General features: G+C 48.6%; 1 protein-coding gene across 2 annotated transcripts in view; it reads left to right on the top strand.

Annotated features, from left to right (window-relative positions):
• flt4 (fms related receptor tyrosine kinase 4) overlaps positions 1-19,281 on the top strand; it is a 126,768-nt gene that overhangs the window by 3,743 nt on the left and 103,744 nt on the right. For both annotated transcript variants that reach the window (XM_045212555.1, XM_045212554.1), the window contains exon 2: positions 2,434-2,882. In XM_045212555.1, coding sequence (XP_045068490.1) covers positions 2,434-2,882 — 449 coding nt within the window. The remainder of the gene's footprint in view (positions 1-2,433; positions 2,883-19,281) is intronic.

The following is a 19,281-nucleotide window of genomic DNA, read 5'->3' as shown; positions in this document are numbered from 1 at the left end:
CTGTCTAATCCACCAATACATTGGTGTTGGTGGAGAGGCATGTTGAGATTGTCTGAGCTGCAGGAAGTTGGTGAAGGGTTCGTAAGTGGGTGGTGGGTATATTGTAGCCGGAACAGGTAGACTGGTGTGGTTCTGCCAAACTGATTGGTTTTGCTGTGTTTGATGGTGAATGAGGGTATCTTTGTCGAGGACGGTGACGTCTGACACGCTGGGATGACGAGAAGGGTTGCAGATAACAGCTGAGGACGTAAACGCTGAACATCACAGGAATCCCCAAAAATGCCAAAATAAACATTGATCTAGTGTAGAAGAGACTGCGATGGGGCTGCAACAATACCACAGCGAATGGATGCAGGCAGACAGGATGTCGAGTGTGATGGGTGAGGGGGGTGGTCGGTGTCGGTGCGTTGGAGGCCCTTAAGGAGAAGGGAGACTTACCGGGGAAAGGAGGAGGAACATGAAGACCCAGTAAGCAACTTGAGAAAGAAGTTGGATGGAGGATGTCCGCATGGAGTGGGATGAACTGGCATGGTGACGAAGGCAGACATGGTGACGAAGGCAGACATGGTGACGAAGGCAGACATGGTGACGAAGGCAGACATGGTGACGAAGGCAGACATGGTGACGAAGGCAGACATGGTGACGAAGTCATTGGAGAGAAAAGGCAGGTGATACCGTTCTAATGAGGAGCAGATTCCAAAGCCTGAGCTCCAAGAGGCAGGAAGGGTCGAAGGTCATGGAGCAAGGAAGGAGCGGCCTTGAGGGATGATCCTGATGGAATAACTCCAGCAGTGAACGCAGACAGGAGGGAAATGCGCTGAAGTTTTTTTCGAGAGGCCTGGGGAAGCCTGAAAGGAGACTGTGTCCAGTATGATGCCGAGGAATTTGAGGCGAGTGGAAGAGCCTTCTGTCTTCTCCTCAAGGTGTCTGAAGGTGGAGACGCCCAGGGCGGGAGGGGATGGAGGGGCACTACTAGTGAGGAAATGGAGAACATAAGGAAGCCTGTCGACATTCAGCTAGATCCAACAGAGGGCCTCGGGCTAAGGTGTCTAATATTCGAGGGCTCCTCTTGCGTCCAAAAGTGAAGTGGACAGAGGAGTAGTACCGCCCCTCACAGCAGACTTCGACGAGATGCCAGGTGTCGGGATGGAGGGGCAGCACCTTGAAGGAGGAGATGCTGCCGGCCTTCGCAAGCCAGGCTCCACGGCCAGCAAGTTTAATGAGAGTGATGGCATGGTTGATCGTGGTGTACTGCAAGGAGAAGTCAGAAAATGTTTTGCTTGTCAGCAATCAAGTTTTCAAGATGTGTAACTTTAAAAATACAGAAATCATCCCCGTATGATGCAAAATGCATCTTGCTGACAAGCAAAAACATTTTGGGACTATATCAACAACGGACTAATGAAGTAAATACCAGAAGACAGTTTTTGGGTGGAATTTTCCTTTAAGTAACTGAGTAAACTTTGAGTAGACTTAAATCCAGGCTTGTCACAAAACAGTGAAGAAGAATGGCTGTTTGGTTCGGTTTAAGTAAGGTGGTAGTGGTGATTAAGGAGAGTGAGAACAGGTGTTGAGGCTGGTTAGCAGTTAGCAGCTGGTGCTTGTTGAGTTGCTATGGAGTTGTGTTCAAGGCAACTAGTTAAGCGTTGCATAAAGTAATTGAGGCTGATTGACAACGGTTAGCAGCTGGTGCTTGTTGAGTTGCTATGGAGTTGTGTTCAAGGAAACTAGTTAAGCGTTACATTCAAGTCTGGTCCTTTCTCCCGAATTTTTGTTAAACCTTAACGCTGGGTTTCGTGGCCACAAGGGGTGCACATTTTGGTTTTTACCCTAGCACTACACAGCAGAATCAAATAATCAACTAATGATCAAGCTTTGATTTGATAATTAGCTAATGATCAAGCTTTGATTTGATAATTAGCTAATCATCAAGCTTTGATTTGATCATTTGAATCAGCTGTGTAGTGTTAGGGCAAAAACCAAAATGTGCACCACTTGGGGTCCCGAGGACCGAGTTTGGGAAACACTGCTTTAACGCCATTGAAAATAGCAGGAATAATTATTCCATCTCGTTCATAAAGCCCTGAGGTGTAATATTTCATTTGGGACGGAGATATAATGATTCCATCTCGTTCATAAAGCCCCGAGGTGTAATATTTTCCCCTAACTGAATTTATTTTACAAAGCACCAAGGAGGTTTGGGGATGGGGGTGAAGAATAAGAAAGGGAGAAACACACACACACACGCACACACGCACACACGAGCGCACACACACACACACTCTTTCACAATCTGTCTCAGTCGCTAACATCACACACCTGACATTTGCAAAGTCCTAACCTGTTCTGATTGGTTAAAAACATAATTGACCCATCTGTGACCTCTCACTTGACCTTTCCTCTGACCTCTAATCCCTAACCTCTGACCTCCAGGGGTCAGCGTACTCTGTCCTGGGTGTGGCCTGAGAGAACCCTGGTGGGAGAGGAGCTGACTGACCGTCAGGCCGGCCCCAGACCCAGCAGAGCCCCAGGGGGAGAGGAGCTGACTGACCGTCAGGCCGGCCCCAGGCCCAGCAGAGCCCCAGGGGGAGAGGCCGACACTAGGGCTGTAGCCCCTGTTGGTACCCCTGGGGCTGGGGCTGGAGTCGGGGGAGACCACCCCGTGGCCAGGGATGGGGCTGTAACCCCTGATTCTGTCCCTGTCCAGAGAAGAGCGGTCCGGATCCTGGAGTGTCAAGGGGAGCCTGGAAGGCCGTATTGCAAGACCCTGGTACTCACTGGAGCTAAAGGGAATGATACGGGATCCTACCGCTGTTACTACAGGGACATCAAGGCTGTCATCGACGGGACCACGGCTGTTACTCTGTATGTGTTTGTCAGAGGTGAGAGGAGCGTGTTTATACACAGAGACAGATGCACACATCCTGTTGCTCTCACGTACGCACACACACGCTTGGTTTTTCGTCAGCACCAGTTTTGGTGTTGTCATCGTGGTCATCTCTTGTATACATTACACGGGGGTCCTCCGGTTTCTACATTACACGGGGGTCCTCCGGTTTCTACATTACACGGGGGTCCTCCGGTTTCTACATTACACGGGGGTCCTCCGGTTTCTACATTACACGGGGGTCCTCCGGTTTCTACATTACACGGGGGTCCTCCGGTTTCTACATTACACGGGGGTCCTCCGGTTTCTACATTACACGGGGGTCCTCCGGTTTTTACATTTACGTCGTTTAGCAGACACTCTTATCCAGAGCAACTTACAGTTAGTGAGTGCATACATTATTATTATTTTTTTTATACTGGCCCCCTGTGGGAATCGAACCCACAACCCTGGCATTGCAAACGGCATGCTCTACCAATTGAGCTACATCCCTGCCGGCCATTCCCTCCCCTACCCTGGACGACGCTGGGCCAATTGTGCGCCGCCCCATGGGTCTCCCGGTCGCGGCCGGCTACCACAGAGCCTGGATTCGAACCAGGATCTCTAGTGGCACTGCGCCACTCGGGAGACTGTATGACTAGCATTGTTAAAGTGATGCTCCAGAACGTTCAAAAAAATAAATATACAATTGCAATTCGTATGATATGTTACGAATCCAATTCAGACAATATCTTACAAATTTGTTGTGCTTAAGATCCCGGACTGCATCTTTAATCTCTATGGTTCACCAACTAACCCAAGAGTTTCATGTGTTTTGACCTGTAAGCAATCTGAAGTCTCCTCCGTCCAAGATATCGAGTGGTGGTTGAAATTCATAATTTCAATGTGTTCCTATTACAGTGTCAGTCATTTGGCTAGCTAGTGAATGAATAGTACATTTTGATTGATTCATCTGTTCCATCTCTGGACCCGAACAGTTGCTGAGGTATGGTTTATCTATCCATCCATCTATTTCAGTCCAGTTCTGTTGTCATGCCTTGAGTCTGACCCTGCCCGCATCCCAAATGGTACCCTATTTCCTATGGGCCCTGGTCAAAAGTAGAGCACTATATATGGATAAGAGTGTCATTTGGGAGGCAGCCTAAGTCTTATCGTTTCCACTTGGCTGGGGAGCGTTAGTCATGCTGTGGTCCTCCGGTTTCTCTTTGTCTTGGGAGGAGGACAAGAACTTTACAGACGTCTGTCTGTCTCCCTGAAAACAGATGTGCTGTTTAAAGAGTCTCTGACACTAAAAGTCCATCCAACAGCTAGCTGCAAATGTTAGGTAGGCTTGGGCGGTATCCAGATTGTCATACCTTCCCACCGACCTTGTGCCATACCAGGGTATTCAGTAATACCGGCACTGAACACAAGGGGCACTATTTTCAAACCCCACTGAGCCTTTGTAATCCGAAGGTTAGCAATGCTATAAAGTGCATGTAAAATCCCATAGAGAATGCTAACTAAATGCTAACGAGCGCATTGAACATTTTATACAGCCTCTGACCTAAACTATTTTCAGGACAGACATCCCAGCTCAGAAATCTATACAAGTAACTCAAAAATGCTACTCACAGTTTGCTGCGCGCACAAAACCAATATTAGCCAGCAAGGATCTAGATCCAGGAGGGGATTCTCTGCTGTTACCGGCAAGCGAAGCTTGATTTTGAAGAAGCTAACCACCAAGCCAGACTGAAGGTAGGGCCGGGACCATACCAGTATCACCATACTGAAGGTAGGGCCGGGACCATACCAATATCACAGGACTGAAGGTAGGGCCGGGACCATACCAGTATCACCATACTGAAGGTAGGGCCGGGACCATACCAATATCACAGGACTGAAGGTAGGGCCGGGACCATACCAGTATCACCATACTGAAGGTAGGGCCGGGACCATACCAGTATCACCATACTGAAGGTAGGGCTGGGACCATACCAATATCACCATACTGAAGGTAGGGCCGGGACCATACCAGTATCACCATACTGAAGGTAGGGCCGGGACCATACCAGTATCACCATACTGAAGGTAGGGCCGGGACCATACCAGTATCACCATACTGAAGGTAGGGCCGGGACCATACCAGTATCACCATACTGAAGGTAGGGCTGGGACCATACCAGTATCACCATACTGAAGGTAGGGCCGGGACCATACCAGTATCACCATACTGAAGGTAGGGCTGGGACCATACCAGTATCACAGGACTGAAGGTAGGGCCGGGACCATACCAGTATCACCATACTGAAGGTAGGGCCGGGACCATACCAGTATCACCATACTGAAGGTAGGGCCGGGACCATACCAATATCACCAGACTGAAGGTAGGGACCATACCAGTATCACCATACTGAAGGTAGGGCCGGGACCATACCAGTATCACCATACTGAAGGTAGGGCCGGGACCATACCAGTATCACCATACTGAAGGTAGGGCCGGGACCATACCAGTATCACAGGACTGAAGGTAGGGCCGGGACCATACCAGTATCACCATACTGAAGGTAGGGCCGGGACCATACCAATATCACCATACTGAAGGTAGGGCCGGACCATACCAGTATCACCAGACTGAAGGTAGGGCTGGGACCATACCAGTATCACCATACTGAAGGTAGGGCCGGGACCATACCAGTATCACCATACTGAAGGTAGGGCCGGGACCATACCAGTATCACCAGACTGAAGGTAGGGCCGGGACCATACCAGCATCACCAGACTGAAGGTAGGGCCGGGACCATACCAGTATCACCAGACTGAAGGTAGGGCCGGGACCATACCAGTATCACCATACTGAAGGTAGGGCCGGGACCATACCAGTATCACCAGACTGAAGGTAGGGCCGGGACCATACCAGTATCACCATACTGAAGGTAGGGCCGGGACCATACCAGTATCACCAGACTGAAGGTAGGGCCGGGACCATACCAGTATCACCAGACTGAAGGTAGGGCCGGGACCATACCAGTATCACCATACTGAAGGTAGGGCCGGGACCATACCAGTATCACCATACTGAAGGTAGTGCCGGGACCATACCAGTATCACAGGACTGAAGGTAGGGCCGGGACCATACCAGCATCACCAGACTGAAGGTAGGGCCGGGACCATACCAGTATCACCAGACTGAAGGTAGGGCCGGGACCATACCAGTATCACCAGACTGAAGGTAGGGCTGGGACCATACCAGTATCACCATACTGAAGGTAGGGCCGGGACCATACCAGTATCACCATACTGAAGGTAGGGCCGGGACCATACCAGTATCACCATACTGAAGGTAGGGCCGGGACCATTCCAGTATCACCAGACTGAAGGTAGGGCCGGGACCATACCAGTATCACCATACTGAAGGTAGGGCCGGACCATACCAGTATCACCATACTGAAGGTAGGGCCGGGACCATACCAGTATCACCATACTGAAGGTAGGGCCGGGACCATACCAGTATCACCATACTGAAGGTAGGGCCGGGACCATTCCAGTATCACCAGACTGAAGGTAGGGCCGGACCATACCAGTATCACCATACTGAAGGTAGGGCCGGGACCATACCAGTATCACCATACTGAAGGTAGGGCCGGGACCATACCAGTATCACCAGACTGAAGGTAGGGCCGGGACCATACCAGTATCACAGGACTGAAGGTAGGGCCGGGACCATACCAGTATCACCAGACTGAAGGTAGGGCCGGGACCATACCAGTATCACCAGACTGAAGGTAGGGCTGGGACCATACCAGTATCACCAGACTGAAGGTAGGGCCGGGACCATACCAGTATCACCATACTGAAGGTAGGGCCGGGACCATACCAGTATCACAAGACTGAAGGTAGGGCCGGGACCATACCAGTATCACCATACTGAAGGTAGGGCCGGGACCATACCAGTATCACAGGACTGAAGGTAGGGCCGGGACCATACCAGCATCACCATACTGAAGGTAGGGCCGGGACCATACCAGTATCACCAGACTGAAGGTAGGGCCGGGACCATACCAGTATCACCATACTGAAGGTAGGGCCGGGACCATACCAGTATCACCATACTGAAGGTAGAGCCGGGACCATACCAGTATCACCAGACTGAAGGTAGGGCCGGGACCATACCAGTATCACCATACTGAAGGTAGGGCCGGGACCATACCAGTATCACCATACTGAAGGTAGGGCCGGGACCATACCAGTATCACCATACTGAAGGTAGGGCCGGGACCATTCCAGTATCACCAGACTGAAGGTAGGGCCGGGACCATACCAGTATCACCATACTGAAGGTAGGGCCGGGACCATACCAGTATCACCATACTGAAGGTAGGGCCGGGACCATACCAGTATCACCAGACTGAAGGTAGGGCCGGGACCATACCAGTATCACAGGACTGAAGGTAGGGCCGGGACCATACCAGTATCACCAGACTGAAGGTAGGGCCGGGACCATACCAGTATCACCAGACTGAAGGTAGGGCTGGGACCATACCAGTATCACCAGACTGAAGGTAGGGCCGGGACCATACCAGTATCACCATACTGAAGGGTAGGGCCGGACCATACCAGTATCACAAGACTGAAGGTAGGGCCGGGACCATACCAGTATCACCATACTGAAGGTAGGGCCGGGACCATACCAGTATCACAGGACTGAAGGTAGGGCCGGGACCATACCAGCATCACCATACTGAAGGTAGGGCCGGACCATACCAGTATCACCAGACTGAAGGTAGGGCCGGGACCATACCAGTATCACCATACTGAAGGTAGGGCGGGACCATACCAGTATCACCATACTGAAGGTAGAGCCGGGACCATACCAGTATCACCAGACTGAAGGTAGGGCCGGGACCATACCAGTATCACCATACTGAAGGTAGGGCCGGGACCATACCAGTATCACCAGACTGAAGGTAGGGCTGGGACCATACCAGTATCACCATACTGAATTTAGGGCCGGGACCATACCAGTATCACCATACTGAAGGTAGGGCCGGGACCATTCCAGTATCACCAAACTGAAGGTAGGGCTGGGACCAAATCAGTATCACCATACTGAAGGTAGGGCCGGGACCAAACCAGTATCACCATACTGAAGGTAGGGCCGGGACCATACCAGTATCACCATACTGAAGGTAGGGCTGGGACCAAACCAGTATCACCATACTGAAGGTAGGGCCGGGACCAAACCAGTATCACCATACTGAAGGTAGGGCCGGGACCATACCAATATCACCAGACTGAAGGTAGGGCCGGGACCATACCAGTATCACCATACTGAAGGTAGGGCCGGGACCATACCAATATCACAGGACTGAAGGTAGGGCCGGGACCATACCAGTATCACCATACTGAAGGTAGGGCCGGGACCATACCAGTATCACCAGACTGAAGGTAGGGCCGGGACCATACCAGTATCACCATACTGAAGGTAGGGCCGGGACCATACCAGTATCACAGGACTGAAGGTAGGGCCGGGACCATACCAGTATCACCATACTGAAGGTAGGGCCGGGACCATACCAATATCACCATACTGAAGGTAGGGCCGGGACCATACCAGTATCACCAGACTGAAGGTAGGGCCGGGACCATACCAGTATCACCATACTGAAGGTAGGGCCGGGACCATACCAGTATCACCATACTGAAGGTAGGGCCGGGACCATACCAGTATCACCATACTGAAAGTAGGGCCGGGACCATACCAATATCACCAGACTGAAGGTAGGGCCGGGACCATACCAGTATCACCATACTGAAGGTAGGGCCGGGACCATACCAGTATCACAGGACTGAAGGTAGGGCCGGGACCATACCAGTATCACCATACTGAAGGTAGGGCCGGGACCATACCAGTATCACCATATTGGTTAGTATCGTGGCAAGGAAACAAAACACCAAGTGGATTTAACTTCTTTAGGAAAACAGCACTAATGTTGCAAACTAAAATCATTATGTTGTCATCCAGAATCACATGTATTTATTTTCCAAGCTATAGCACGCAATATTTTACACACAGCAGGTTTTTAAAGCTCCAAAGAGATCAATCCGCTTCGTGTTTTCATTTTTGCCATGGAAAAAATATTGTGATACTTGGAAGGGGGCGTAATGTTGAATTAAACCAACAATAAACACTTAATAAAGGGCTGGAAACACATAACCGGACCTTCTTAGATGGACGTGATTCAAAACAGTGAGGCTGTCTATTCTAGTCCTCTCAGTAGAGATGATCTCCACATTGTCTCCTGAACCCTCTACATGAGCTTTAGTCCTCTCAGTAGAGATGATCTCCACATTGTCTCCTGAACTCTCTACATGCTTTAGTCCTCTCAGTAGAGATGATCTCCACATTGTCTCCTGAACTCTCTACATGAGCTTTAGTCCTCTCAGTAGAGATGATCTCCACATTGTGTCCTGAACTCTCTACATGCTTTAGTCCTCTCAGTAGAGATGATCTCCACATTGTCTCCTGAACTCTCTACATGAGCTTTAGTCCTCTCAGTAGAGATGATCTCCACATTGTCTCCTGAACTCTCTACATGAGCTTTAGTCCTCTCAGTAGAGATGATCTCCACATTGTGTCCTGAACTCTCTACATGCTTTAGTCCTCTCAGTAGAGATGATCTCCACATTGTCTCCTGAACTCTCTACATGAGCTTTAGTCCTCTCAGTAGAGATGATCTCCACATTGTCTCCTGAACTCTCTACATGCTTTAGTCCTCTCAGTAGAGATGATATCCACATTGTCTCCTGAACTCTCTACATGAGCTTTAGTCCTCTCAGTAGAGATGATCTCCACATTGTCTCCTGAACTCTCTACATGAGCTTTAGTCCTCTCAGTAGAGATGATCTCCACATTGTCTCCTGAACTCTCTACATGAGCTTTAGTCCTCTCAGTAGAGATGATCTCCACATTGTCTCCTGAACTCTCTACATGCTTTAGTCCTCTCAGTAGAGATGATCTCCACATTGTCTCCTGAACTCTCACATGAGCTTTAGTCCTCTCAGTAGAGATGATCTCCACATTGTCTCCTGAACTCTCTACATGCTTTAGTCCTCTCAGTAGAGATGATCTCCACATTGTCTCCTGAACTCTCTACATGAGCTTTAGTCCTCTCAGTAGAGATGATCTCCACATTGTGTCCTGAACTCTCTACATGCTTTAGTCCTCTCAGTAGAGATGATCTCCACATTGTCTCCTGAACTCTCTACATGAGCTTTAGTCCTCTCAGTAGAGATGATCTCCACATTGTCTCCTGAACTCTCTACATGAGCTTTAGTCCTCTCAGTAGAGATGATTTCCACATTGTGTCCTGAACTCTCTACATGCTTTAGTCCTCTCAGTAGAGATGATCTCCACATTGTCTCCTGAACTCTCTACATGAGCTTTAGTCCTCTCAGTAGAGATGATCTCCACATTGTCTCCTGAACTCTCTACATGCTTTAGTCCTCTCAGTAGAGATGATATCCACATTGTCTCCTGAACTCTCTACATGAGCTTTAGTCCTCTCAGTAGAGATGATCTCCACATTGTCTCCTGAACTCTCTACATGAGCTTTAGTCCTCTCAGTAGAGATGATCTCCACATTGTCTCCTGAACTCTCTACATGAGCTTTAGTCCTCTCAGTAGAGATGATCTCCACATTGTCTCCTAAACTCTCTACATGCTTTAGTCCTCTCAGTAGAGATGATCTCCACATTGTCTCCTGAACTCTCTACATGAGCTTTAGTCCTCTCAGTAGAGATGATCTCCACATTGTCTCCTGAACTCTCTACATGCTTTAGTCCTCTCAGTAGAGATGATCTCCACATTGTCTCCTGAACTCTCTACATGAGCTTTAGTCCTCTCAGTAGAGATGATCTCCACATTGTGTCCTGAACTCTCTACATGCTTTAGTCCTCTCAGTAGAGATGATCTCCACATTGTCTCCTGAACTCTCTACATGAGCTTTAGTCCTCTCAGTAGAGATGATCTCCACATTGTCTCCTGAACTCTCTACATGAGCTTTAGTCATCTCATTAGAGATGATCTCCACATTGTGTCCTGAACTCTCTACATGCTTTAGTCCTCTCAGTAGAGATGATCTCCACATTGTCTCCTGAACTCTCTACATGAGCTTTAGTCCTCTCAGTAGAGATGATCTCCACATTGTGTCCTGAACTCTCTACATGCTTTAGTCCTCTCAGTAGAGATGATCTCCACATTGTGTCCTGAACTCTCTACATGAGCGTTAGTCCTCTCAGTAGAGATGATCTCCACATTGTCTCCTGAACTCTCTACATGCTTTAGTCCTCTCAGTAGAGATGATCTCCACATTGTCTCCTGAACTCTCTACATGCTTTAGTCCTCTCAGTAGAGATGATCTCCACATTGTCTCCTGAACTCTCTACATGAGCTTTAGTCCTCTCAGTAGAGATGATCTCAACATTGTGTCCTGAACTCTCTACATGCTTTAGTCCTCTCAGTAGAGATGATCTCCACATTGTCTCCTGAACTCTCTACATGAGCTTTAGTCCTCTCAGTAGAGATGATCTCCACATTGTCTCCTGAACTCTCTACATGAGCTTTAGTCCTCTCAGTAGAGATGATCTCCACATTGTCTCCTGAACTCTCTACATGCTTTAGTCCTCTCAGTAGAGATGATCTCCACATTGTCTCCTGAACTCTCTACATGAGCTTTAGTCCTCTCAGTAGAGATGATCTCCACATTGTCTCCTGAACTCTCTACATGCTTTAGTCCTCTCAGTACAGATGATCTCCACATTGTCTCCTGAACTCTCTACATGAGCTTTAGTCCTCTCAGTAGAGATGATCTCCACATTGTGTCCTGAACTCTCTACATGCTTTAGTCCTCTCAGTAGAGATGATCTCCACATTGTGTCCTGAACTCTCTACATGTTTTAGTCCTCTCAGTAGAGATGATCTCCACATTGTGTCCTGAACTCTCTACATGCTTTAGTCCTCTCAGTAGAGATGATCTCCACATTGTCTCCTGAACTCTCTACATGCTTTAGTCCTCTCAGTAGAGATGATCTCCACATTGTCTCCTGAACTCTCTACATGAGCTTTCTTCCAGCCCTGTCTTTTCTTTCAGCCCATCTGCCCTCCTTTCACCACCAGTAATGATTCTGAGGGTAGCCTCTAGTCTAGGGTTACATACAGTTTGGGGGGAGTGAGGGGGTCACTGTGGGGGGTGCATATCTTTTCTCTCACCTCTTTCCTGTACAGAAATTATGGAGGTAGGGGAGGTGCTAGAGGTTATAGAGGTAGGGGAGGTGCTAGAGGTTATAGAGGTAGGGGAGGTGCTAGAGGTTATGGAGGTAGGGGAGGTGCTAGAGGTTATAGAGGTAGGGGAGGTGCTAGAGGTTATAGAGGTTATAGAGGTAGGGGAGGTGCTAGAGGTTATAGAGGTAGGGGAGGTGCTAGAGGTTATGGAGGTAGGGGAGGTGCTAGAGGTTATGGAGGTAGGGGAGGTGCTAGAGGTTATAGAGGTTATGGAGGTAGGGGAGGTGCTAGAGGTTATAGAGGTTATGGAGGTAGGGGAGGTGCTAGAGGTTATAGAGGTAGGGGAGGTGCTAGAGGATATGGAGGTAGGGGAGGTGCTAGAGGTTATGGAGGTTATAGAGGTAGGGGAGGTGCTAGAGATTATGGAGGTAGGGGAGGTGCTAGAGGTTATAGAGGTAGGGGAGGTGCTAGAGGTTATAGAGGTAGGGGAGGTGCTAGAGGATATGGAGGTAGGGGAGGTGCTAGAGGTTATAGAGGTAGGGGAGGTGCTAGAGGTTATAGAGGTAGGGGAGGTGCTAGAGGTTATAGAGGTAGGGGAGGTGCTAGAGGTTATAGAGGTTATAGAGGTAGGGGAGGTGCTAGAGGTAGGGGAGGTGCTAGAGGTTATAGAGGTTATAGAGGTAGTGGAGGTGCTAGAGGTTATGGAGGTAGGGGAGGTGCTAGAGGTTATGGAGGTAGGGGAGGTGCTAGAGGTTATGGAGGTAGGGGAGGTGCTAGAGGTGCTAGAGGTTATAGAGGTAGGGGAGGTGCTAGAGGTTATGGAGGTAGGGGAGGTGCTAGAAGTTATAGAGGTTATAGAGGTAGGGGAGGTGCTAGAGGTTATGGAGGTAGGGGAGGTGCTAGAGGTGCTAGAGGTTATAGAGGTAGGGGAGGTGCTAGAGGATATTGGTAAAGTCCTGCTGTCTGGCTGGCTGTCTGACTGGCTGGCTGGCTGTCTGACTGGCTGGCTGGCTGACTGACTGACTGGCTGGCTGGCTGACTGACTGACTGGCTGGCTGGCTGGTCATCTCAGAGTAAAGTCCTGTTGATCTGTCCTGACAAGGTGCCAAAACAGTTTCTCCAGATCCCTGCTCGAGGCTGATCAGAGACAGATGAACCACCAGCAGTAAATTACAGCTAACAGGCTGTAGGACAGGAGGAGAGGAGAGGAGAGGGGAGGGGGAGGGAGGGGAGGTAGGAGAGGAGAGGGAGGGAGGGGAGGGGGAGGGGGGGGGAGGGGAGGGGGGGGGAGGGGGGCAGTAAAATAGAACTAACAGGCAGCAGGATAAGTGTGGGACCATGTGGTTTCAGTTAGCCTGTCAGACCTCACCACCTCTCCCCCTTAAACCCTCCCTCCCAGTGCCCCTCACCTCAGTTAGCCTGCCGGACCTCATCACCTCACCCTCTTAGGGTGCCATTTGGGACACAGACCATAACACCCCTCTCCTCACAGCCATGACCCTCGCCCCTCCCTCCTAACAACATAACACCCCTCTCCTCACAGCCATGACCCTCGCCCCTCCCTCCTAACAACATAACACCCCTCTCCTCACAGCCATGACCCTCGCCCCTCCCTCCCTAACAACATAACACCCCTCTCCTCACAGCCATGACCCTCGCCCCTCCCCTCCCTAACAACATAACACCCCTCTCCTCACAGCCATGACCCTCGCCCCTCCCTCCTAACAACATAACACCCCCTCTCCTCACAGCCATGACCCTCGCCCCTCCCTCCTAACAACATAACACCCCTCTCCTCACAGCCATGACCCTCGCCCCTCCCTCCCTAACAACATAACACCCCTCTCCTCACAGCCATGACCCTCGCCCTCCCTCCCTAACAACCTAACACCCTCTCCTCACAGCCATGACCCTCGCCCCTCCCTCCTAACAACATAACACCCCTCTCCTCACAGCCATGACCCTCGCCCCTCCCTCCTAACAACATAACACCCCTCTCCTCACAGCCATGACCCTCGCCCCTCCCTCCTAACAACATAACACCCCTCTCCTCATACCTGGGGTGATTTATTGTAGAGTTGTTTAACTCTGTAGGCTGTGTGTATTTTCTCTGCTCTGTCTGTGTATTTGGCCACTGGGGGCAGGAAGACATGTATCAAACACACCAACCATTTTTTGGACTTTCAGCAGCAGGAACTGATTGCTCTGAGCTGCTGGGGAAGACAGGAACAGCGCTACGGACAATTCATTCGAACTCATGGCTTGGTTTTTGCTCTGACATACACTGTCAATGGTAGGACCTTGTATAGAAAGGTGTGTGCCTTTTTTTTGCATTTAGCAGATGCTCTTATCCAGAGCGACTTACAGTTAGTGAGTGCATACATTTTTCATACTGGCCCCCCGTGGGAAACGAACCCACAACCCTGGCGTTGCAAGCGCCATGCTCTACCAACTGAGCTACAGGGGACTATCAATTTCATTTACCACAGGTGGACTCTAATCAAGTTGTAGAAACAGCTCAAGGATGATCAATGGAAACAGGATGCACCTGAGCTCAATTTCGAGTCTCATAGCAAAGGGTCTGAATACTTATGTAAATACGTTTATTTTATTTTATTTGTATACATTTCTAAAAACCTGTTTTCGCTTTGTCATTATCGGGTATTGTGAGTACATTGATGAGATGTATTTATTTTTTAATCCGTTTTAGAATAACGTAACAAAATATGGAAAAAGTCAAGGGGTCTGAACACTTACCGAATGCACTATACACTGTCCCAAACGTCAAAATGGAATAAACTTTTATTTGTCACATGCTTCTTAAACAACAGGTGTAGACTAACAGTGAAATGCTTCCTTAAGGGCCCTTCCCAACAATACAGAGAGAAAGAAAATAGAGAAATAATGGAAAAGTAAAACATGTAATAATAAAAGTAATAATAAATACACAATGAGTAACGATAACTTGGCTAAATACACAGGGTACCAGTACTGAGTCTATGATAACTTGGCTATATACACAGGGTACCAGTACTGAGTCCATGATAACTTGGCTATATACACAGGGTACCAGGACCGAGTTGATGTACAGGGGTACGAGGTAATTGAAGTAGATATGTACAGTTGAAGTCGGAAGTTTACATAAACCTTGGTTGGAGTCATTAAAGCTTGTTTTTCAACCACTTAACACATTTCTTGTTAACAAACTCTAGTTTTGACAAGTAATTTTTCCAACAATTGTTTACAGACAGATTATTTCACTTATAATTCACTGTATCACAATTCCAGTGGGTCAGAAGTTTACATACACTAAGTTGACGGTGCCTTTAAACAGCTTGGAAAATTCCAGAAATTGATGTCATTGCTTTAGAAGCTTCTGATAGGCTAATTGACATCATTTGAGTCAATTGGAGGTGTACCTGTGGATGTATTTCAAGGCCTACCTTCAAACTCAGTGCCTCTTCGCTTGACATCATGGGAAAATCAAAATAAATCTGCCAAGACCTCAGAAAAACAATTGTAGACCTCCACAAGTCTGGTTCATCCTTGGGAGCAATTTCCAAATGCCTGAAGGTACCACGTTCATCTGTACAAACAATAGTACGCAAGTATATACACCATGGGACCACGCAGCCATCATACCACTCAGGAAGGAGACGCGTTCTGTCTCCTAGAGATGAACGTACTTTGGTGTGAAAAAGTGCAAATCAATCCCAGAACAACAGCAAAGGACCTTGTGAAGATGCTGGAGGAAACAGGTACAAAAGTATCTATATCCACAGTAAAACGAGTCCTATATCGACATAACCTGAAAGGCCGCTCAGCAAGGAAGAAGCCACTGCTCCAAAACCACTATAAAAAGCCAGACTACGGTTTGCAACTGCACATGGGGACAAAGATCGTACTTTTTGGAGAAATGTCCTCTGGTCTGATGAAACAAAAATAGAACTGTTTGGCCATAATGACGATCGTTATGTTTGGAGGAAAAAGGGGGACGCTTGCAAGCCGAAGAACACCATCCCAACTGTGAAGCACGGGGGTGGCAGCATCATGCTGTGGGGGTGCTTTGCTGCAGGAGGGACTGGTGCACTTCACAAAATAGATGGCATCATGAGGAAGGAAAATTATGTGGATATATTGAAGCAACATCTCAACACATCAGTCAGGAAGTTAAAGCTTGGTCGCAAATGGGTCTTCCAAATGGACAATGACCCCAAGCGTACTTCCAAAGTTGTGGCCAAATGGCTTAAGGACAACAAAGTCAAGGTATTGGAGTGGCCATCACAAAGCAGAACTAAAAAAGCGTGTGCGAGCAAGGAAGCCTACAAACCTGACTCAGTTACACCAGCTCTGTCAGGAGGAATGGGCCAAAATTCACCCAACTTATTGTGGGAAGCTTGTGGAAGGCTACCCGAAGCGTTTGACCCAAGTTGAACAATTTAAAGGCATTGCTACCAAATACTAATTGAGTGTATGTAAACTTCTGACCCACTGGGAATGTGATGAAAGAAATAAAAGCTGAAATAAATCATTCTCTCTACTATTATTCTGACATGTTACATTCTTAAAATAACGTGGTGATCCTAACTGACCTAAGACAGGGAATTTTTCCTAGGATTAAATGTCAGAAATTGTGAAAAACTGAGTTTAAATGTATTTGGTTAAGGTGTATGTAAACTTCCGACTCCAACTGTACATATACAGTAACTAGGAATAAAGTGACTAGGCAACGGGATAGATAATAAACAGTTGCAGCAGCATATGTGATGAGTTAAAAAAGTTTGCGCAAAAAGGGTCAATGCAGATAGTCCGGGTAGCTATTTGGTTAACTATTTAACTAACTATTTAGCAGTCTTATGGCTTGGGGGTAGAAGCTGTTCAGGGTCCTGTTTGTTCCAGTCTTGGTGCATCAGTACCGCTTGCCGTGCGGTAGCAGAGAGAACAGTCTGACTTGGATGGCTGGAGTCTTTGACAATTTTTAGGGCCTTCCTCTGACACCGCCTGGTATACAGAACCTGGATGGCAGGGAGCACGGCCCCAGTGATGTACTGGGCCGTAAGCACTACCCTCTGTTGCGCCTTCTGGTCAGATGCCAAGCAGTTGGCATATCAGGCGGTGATGCAACCAGTCAGGATGCTCTCGATGGTGCAGCTGTGGAACCTTTTGAGGATCTGAGGGCCCATGCCAAATCTTTTCAGCCTCCTGAGGGGGAAGAGGCATTGTCGTGCCCTCTTAACAACTGTCTTGGTGTGTTTGGACAATGATAGATCCTTAGTAATGTGGACACCAAAGAACTTGAAGCTCTCAACCTGTTCCACTACAGCCCTGTCGATGTGAATGGGGGCGTGCTCGGCCCTCCGTTTCCTGTAGTCCACGATCAGCTCCTTTGTCTTGCTGACGTTGAGGGAGAGGTTGTTGTCCTGACACCACACGGCCAGGTCTCTGACGTCCTCCCTATAGGCTGTCTCATCGTTGTCGGTGATCAGGCCTACCACTGTTGTGTCGTCTGTAAACTTAATGATGGTGTTGGAGTCGTGCCTGGCCATGCAGTCATGGGTGAACAGGGAGTACAGGAGGGTACTGAGCACGCACCCCTGAGGGGCCCCCGTGTTGAGGGTCAGCGTGGCGGATGTGTTGTTGCCTACCCTTACCACCTGGGGGCGCACCGTCAGGAAGTCCAGGATCCAGTTGCAGAGGGAGGTGTTCAGTCCCAGGGTCCTTAGCTTAGTGATGAGCTTTGAGGGCACTATGGTGTTGAACGCTGATCTATAGTCAATGAAAAGCATTTTCACATAGCTGTTCCTCTTACCCAGGTGGGAGAGGACAGTGTGGAGTACAATAGAAATTGCGTCATCTTTGGATCTGTTGGGGCGGTATGTGAATTGGAGTGGGTCCATGATGTCTGGGATGATGGTTTTTATGTGAGCCATGACCAGCCTTTCAAAGCATTTCATTGCTACAGATGTGAGTGAAGATGTCAGTGAAGACACTTGCCAGCTGGTCAGAGCATGATTTGAGTACGCGTCCTGGTAATCTGTCTGGACCTGCGGCCTTGTCAATCTTAACCTGTTTAAAGGTCTTACTCACATCGGGTACGAGGAGCGTGATCATACAGTCGTCTGGAACAGCTGGTGCTCTCATCCATGGTTCAGTATTTCTTACCTAGAAGTGAGCATAGAACGCATTTAGCTCGTCTGTTAGGCTCACGTCACTGGGCAGCTCGCGGCTGGGTTTCCCTTTGTAATTCGTTATAGTTTGCAAGCCCTTCCACATCCGATGAGCGTCAGCATAGTAGGATTCAATCTTAGTCCTGTATTGATGCTTTGCCTGTTTGATGGCTCGTCGGACGTCGTAGCTGGATTAGTGTCCTGCTCCTTGACAGCGGCAGCTCTAGCCTTAAACTCAGTGCGGATGTTGCCTGTAATCCATGGCTTCTGGTTGGGATATGTACGTACACGGTCACTGTGGGGACGATGTCGTCAATGCACTTATTGATGAAGCCAGTGACTGAGGTGGTGTACTCCTCAATGCCATCGGATGAATCCCGGAACATATTCCAGTCTGTACTAGCAAAACAGTCCTGTAGCTTAGCACTCAATGCGGACCACTTCCGCATTGAGTGCTTCACTGGTACTTCCCGTTTGAGTTTTTGCTTATAAGCTGGAATCAGGAGGATAGATTTATGGTCAGATTTGCCAAATGGAGGGCGGCCTTGTATGTATGTGTAAAAGGTGATCTAGAGTTTTGTCGCCTCTAGTTGACATTCTGGTACAAATTAGGTAAAATGGATTTTAGTTTCCCTGCATTAAAATCACCGGCCACTAGGTGCACCGCCTCTGGATGAGCAGTTTCCTGTTTGCTTATGGCCTTATACAGCTCGTTGAGTGTGGTCTTAGTGCCAGCATCAGTTTGTGGTGGTAAATAGACGACTACGAAGAATATAGATGAAAACTCGCTCTGTAAATAGTGTGGTCTACAGCTTATCATGAGGTATTCTGATGTATTCCCCCTTTGACCTTACCCTTTGACCCGAGGCTGCCGTTTGGTCCTGCCGATAAATAGAAAAAACTGCTAAATGTACGCTGCTGGTCAAAAGTTTTAGAACACCTACTCATTCAAGGGTTTTTTCTTG

This window comes from Coregonus clupeaformis, unplaced genomic scaffold (genome assembly GCF_020615455.1).
Source record: "Coregonus clupeaformis isolate EN_2021a unplaced genomic scaffold, ASM2061545v1 scaf0022, whole genome shotgun sequence".
Classification (NCBI taxonomy): Eukaryota; Metazoa; Chordata; class Actinopteri; order Salmoniformes; family Salmonidae; genus Coregonus; species Coregonus clupeaformis.
The sequence above is the reverse complement of the archived record's forward strand: the minus strand, read 5'-3'. Positions and strand labels throughout refer to the sequence as shown.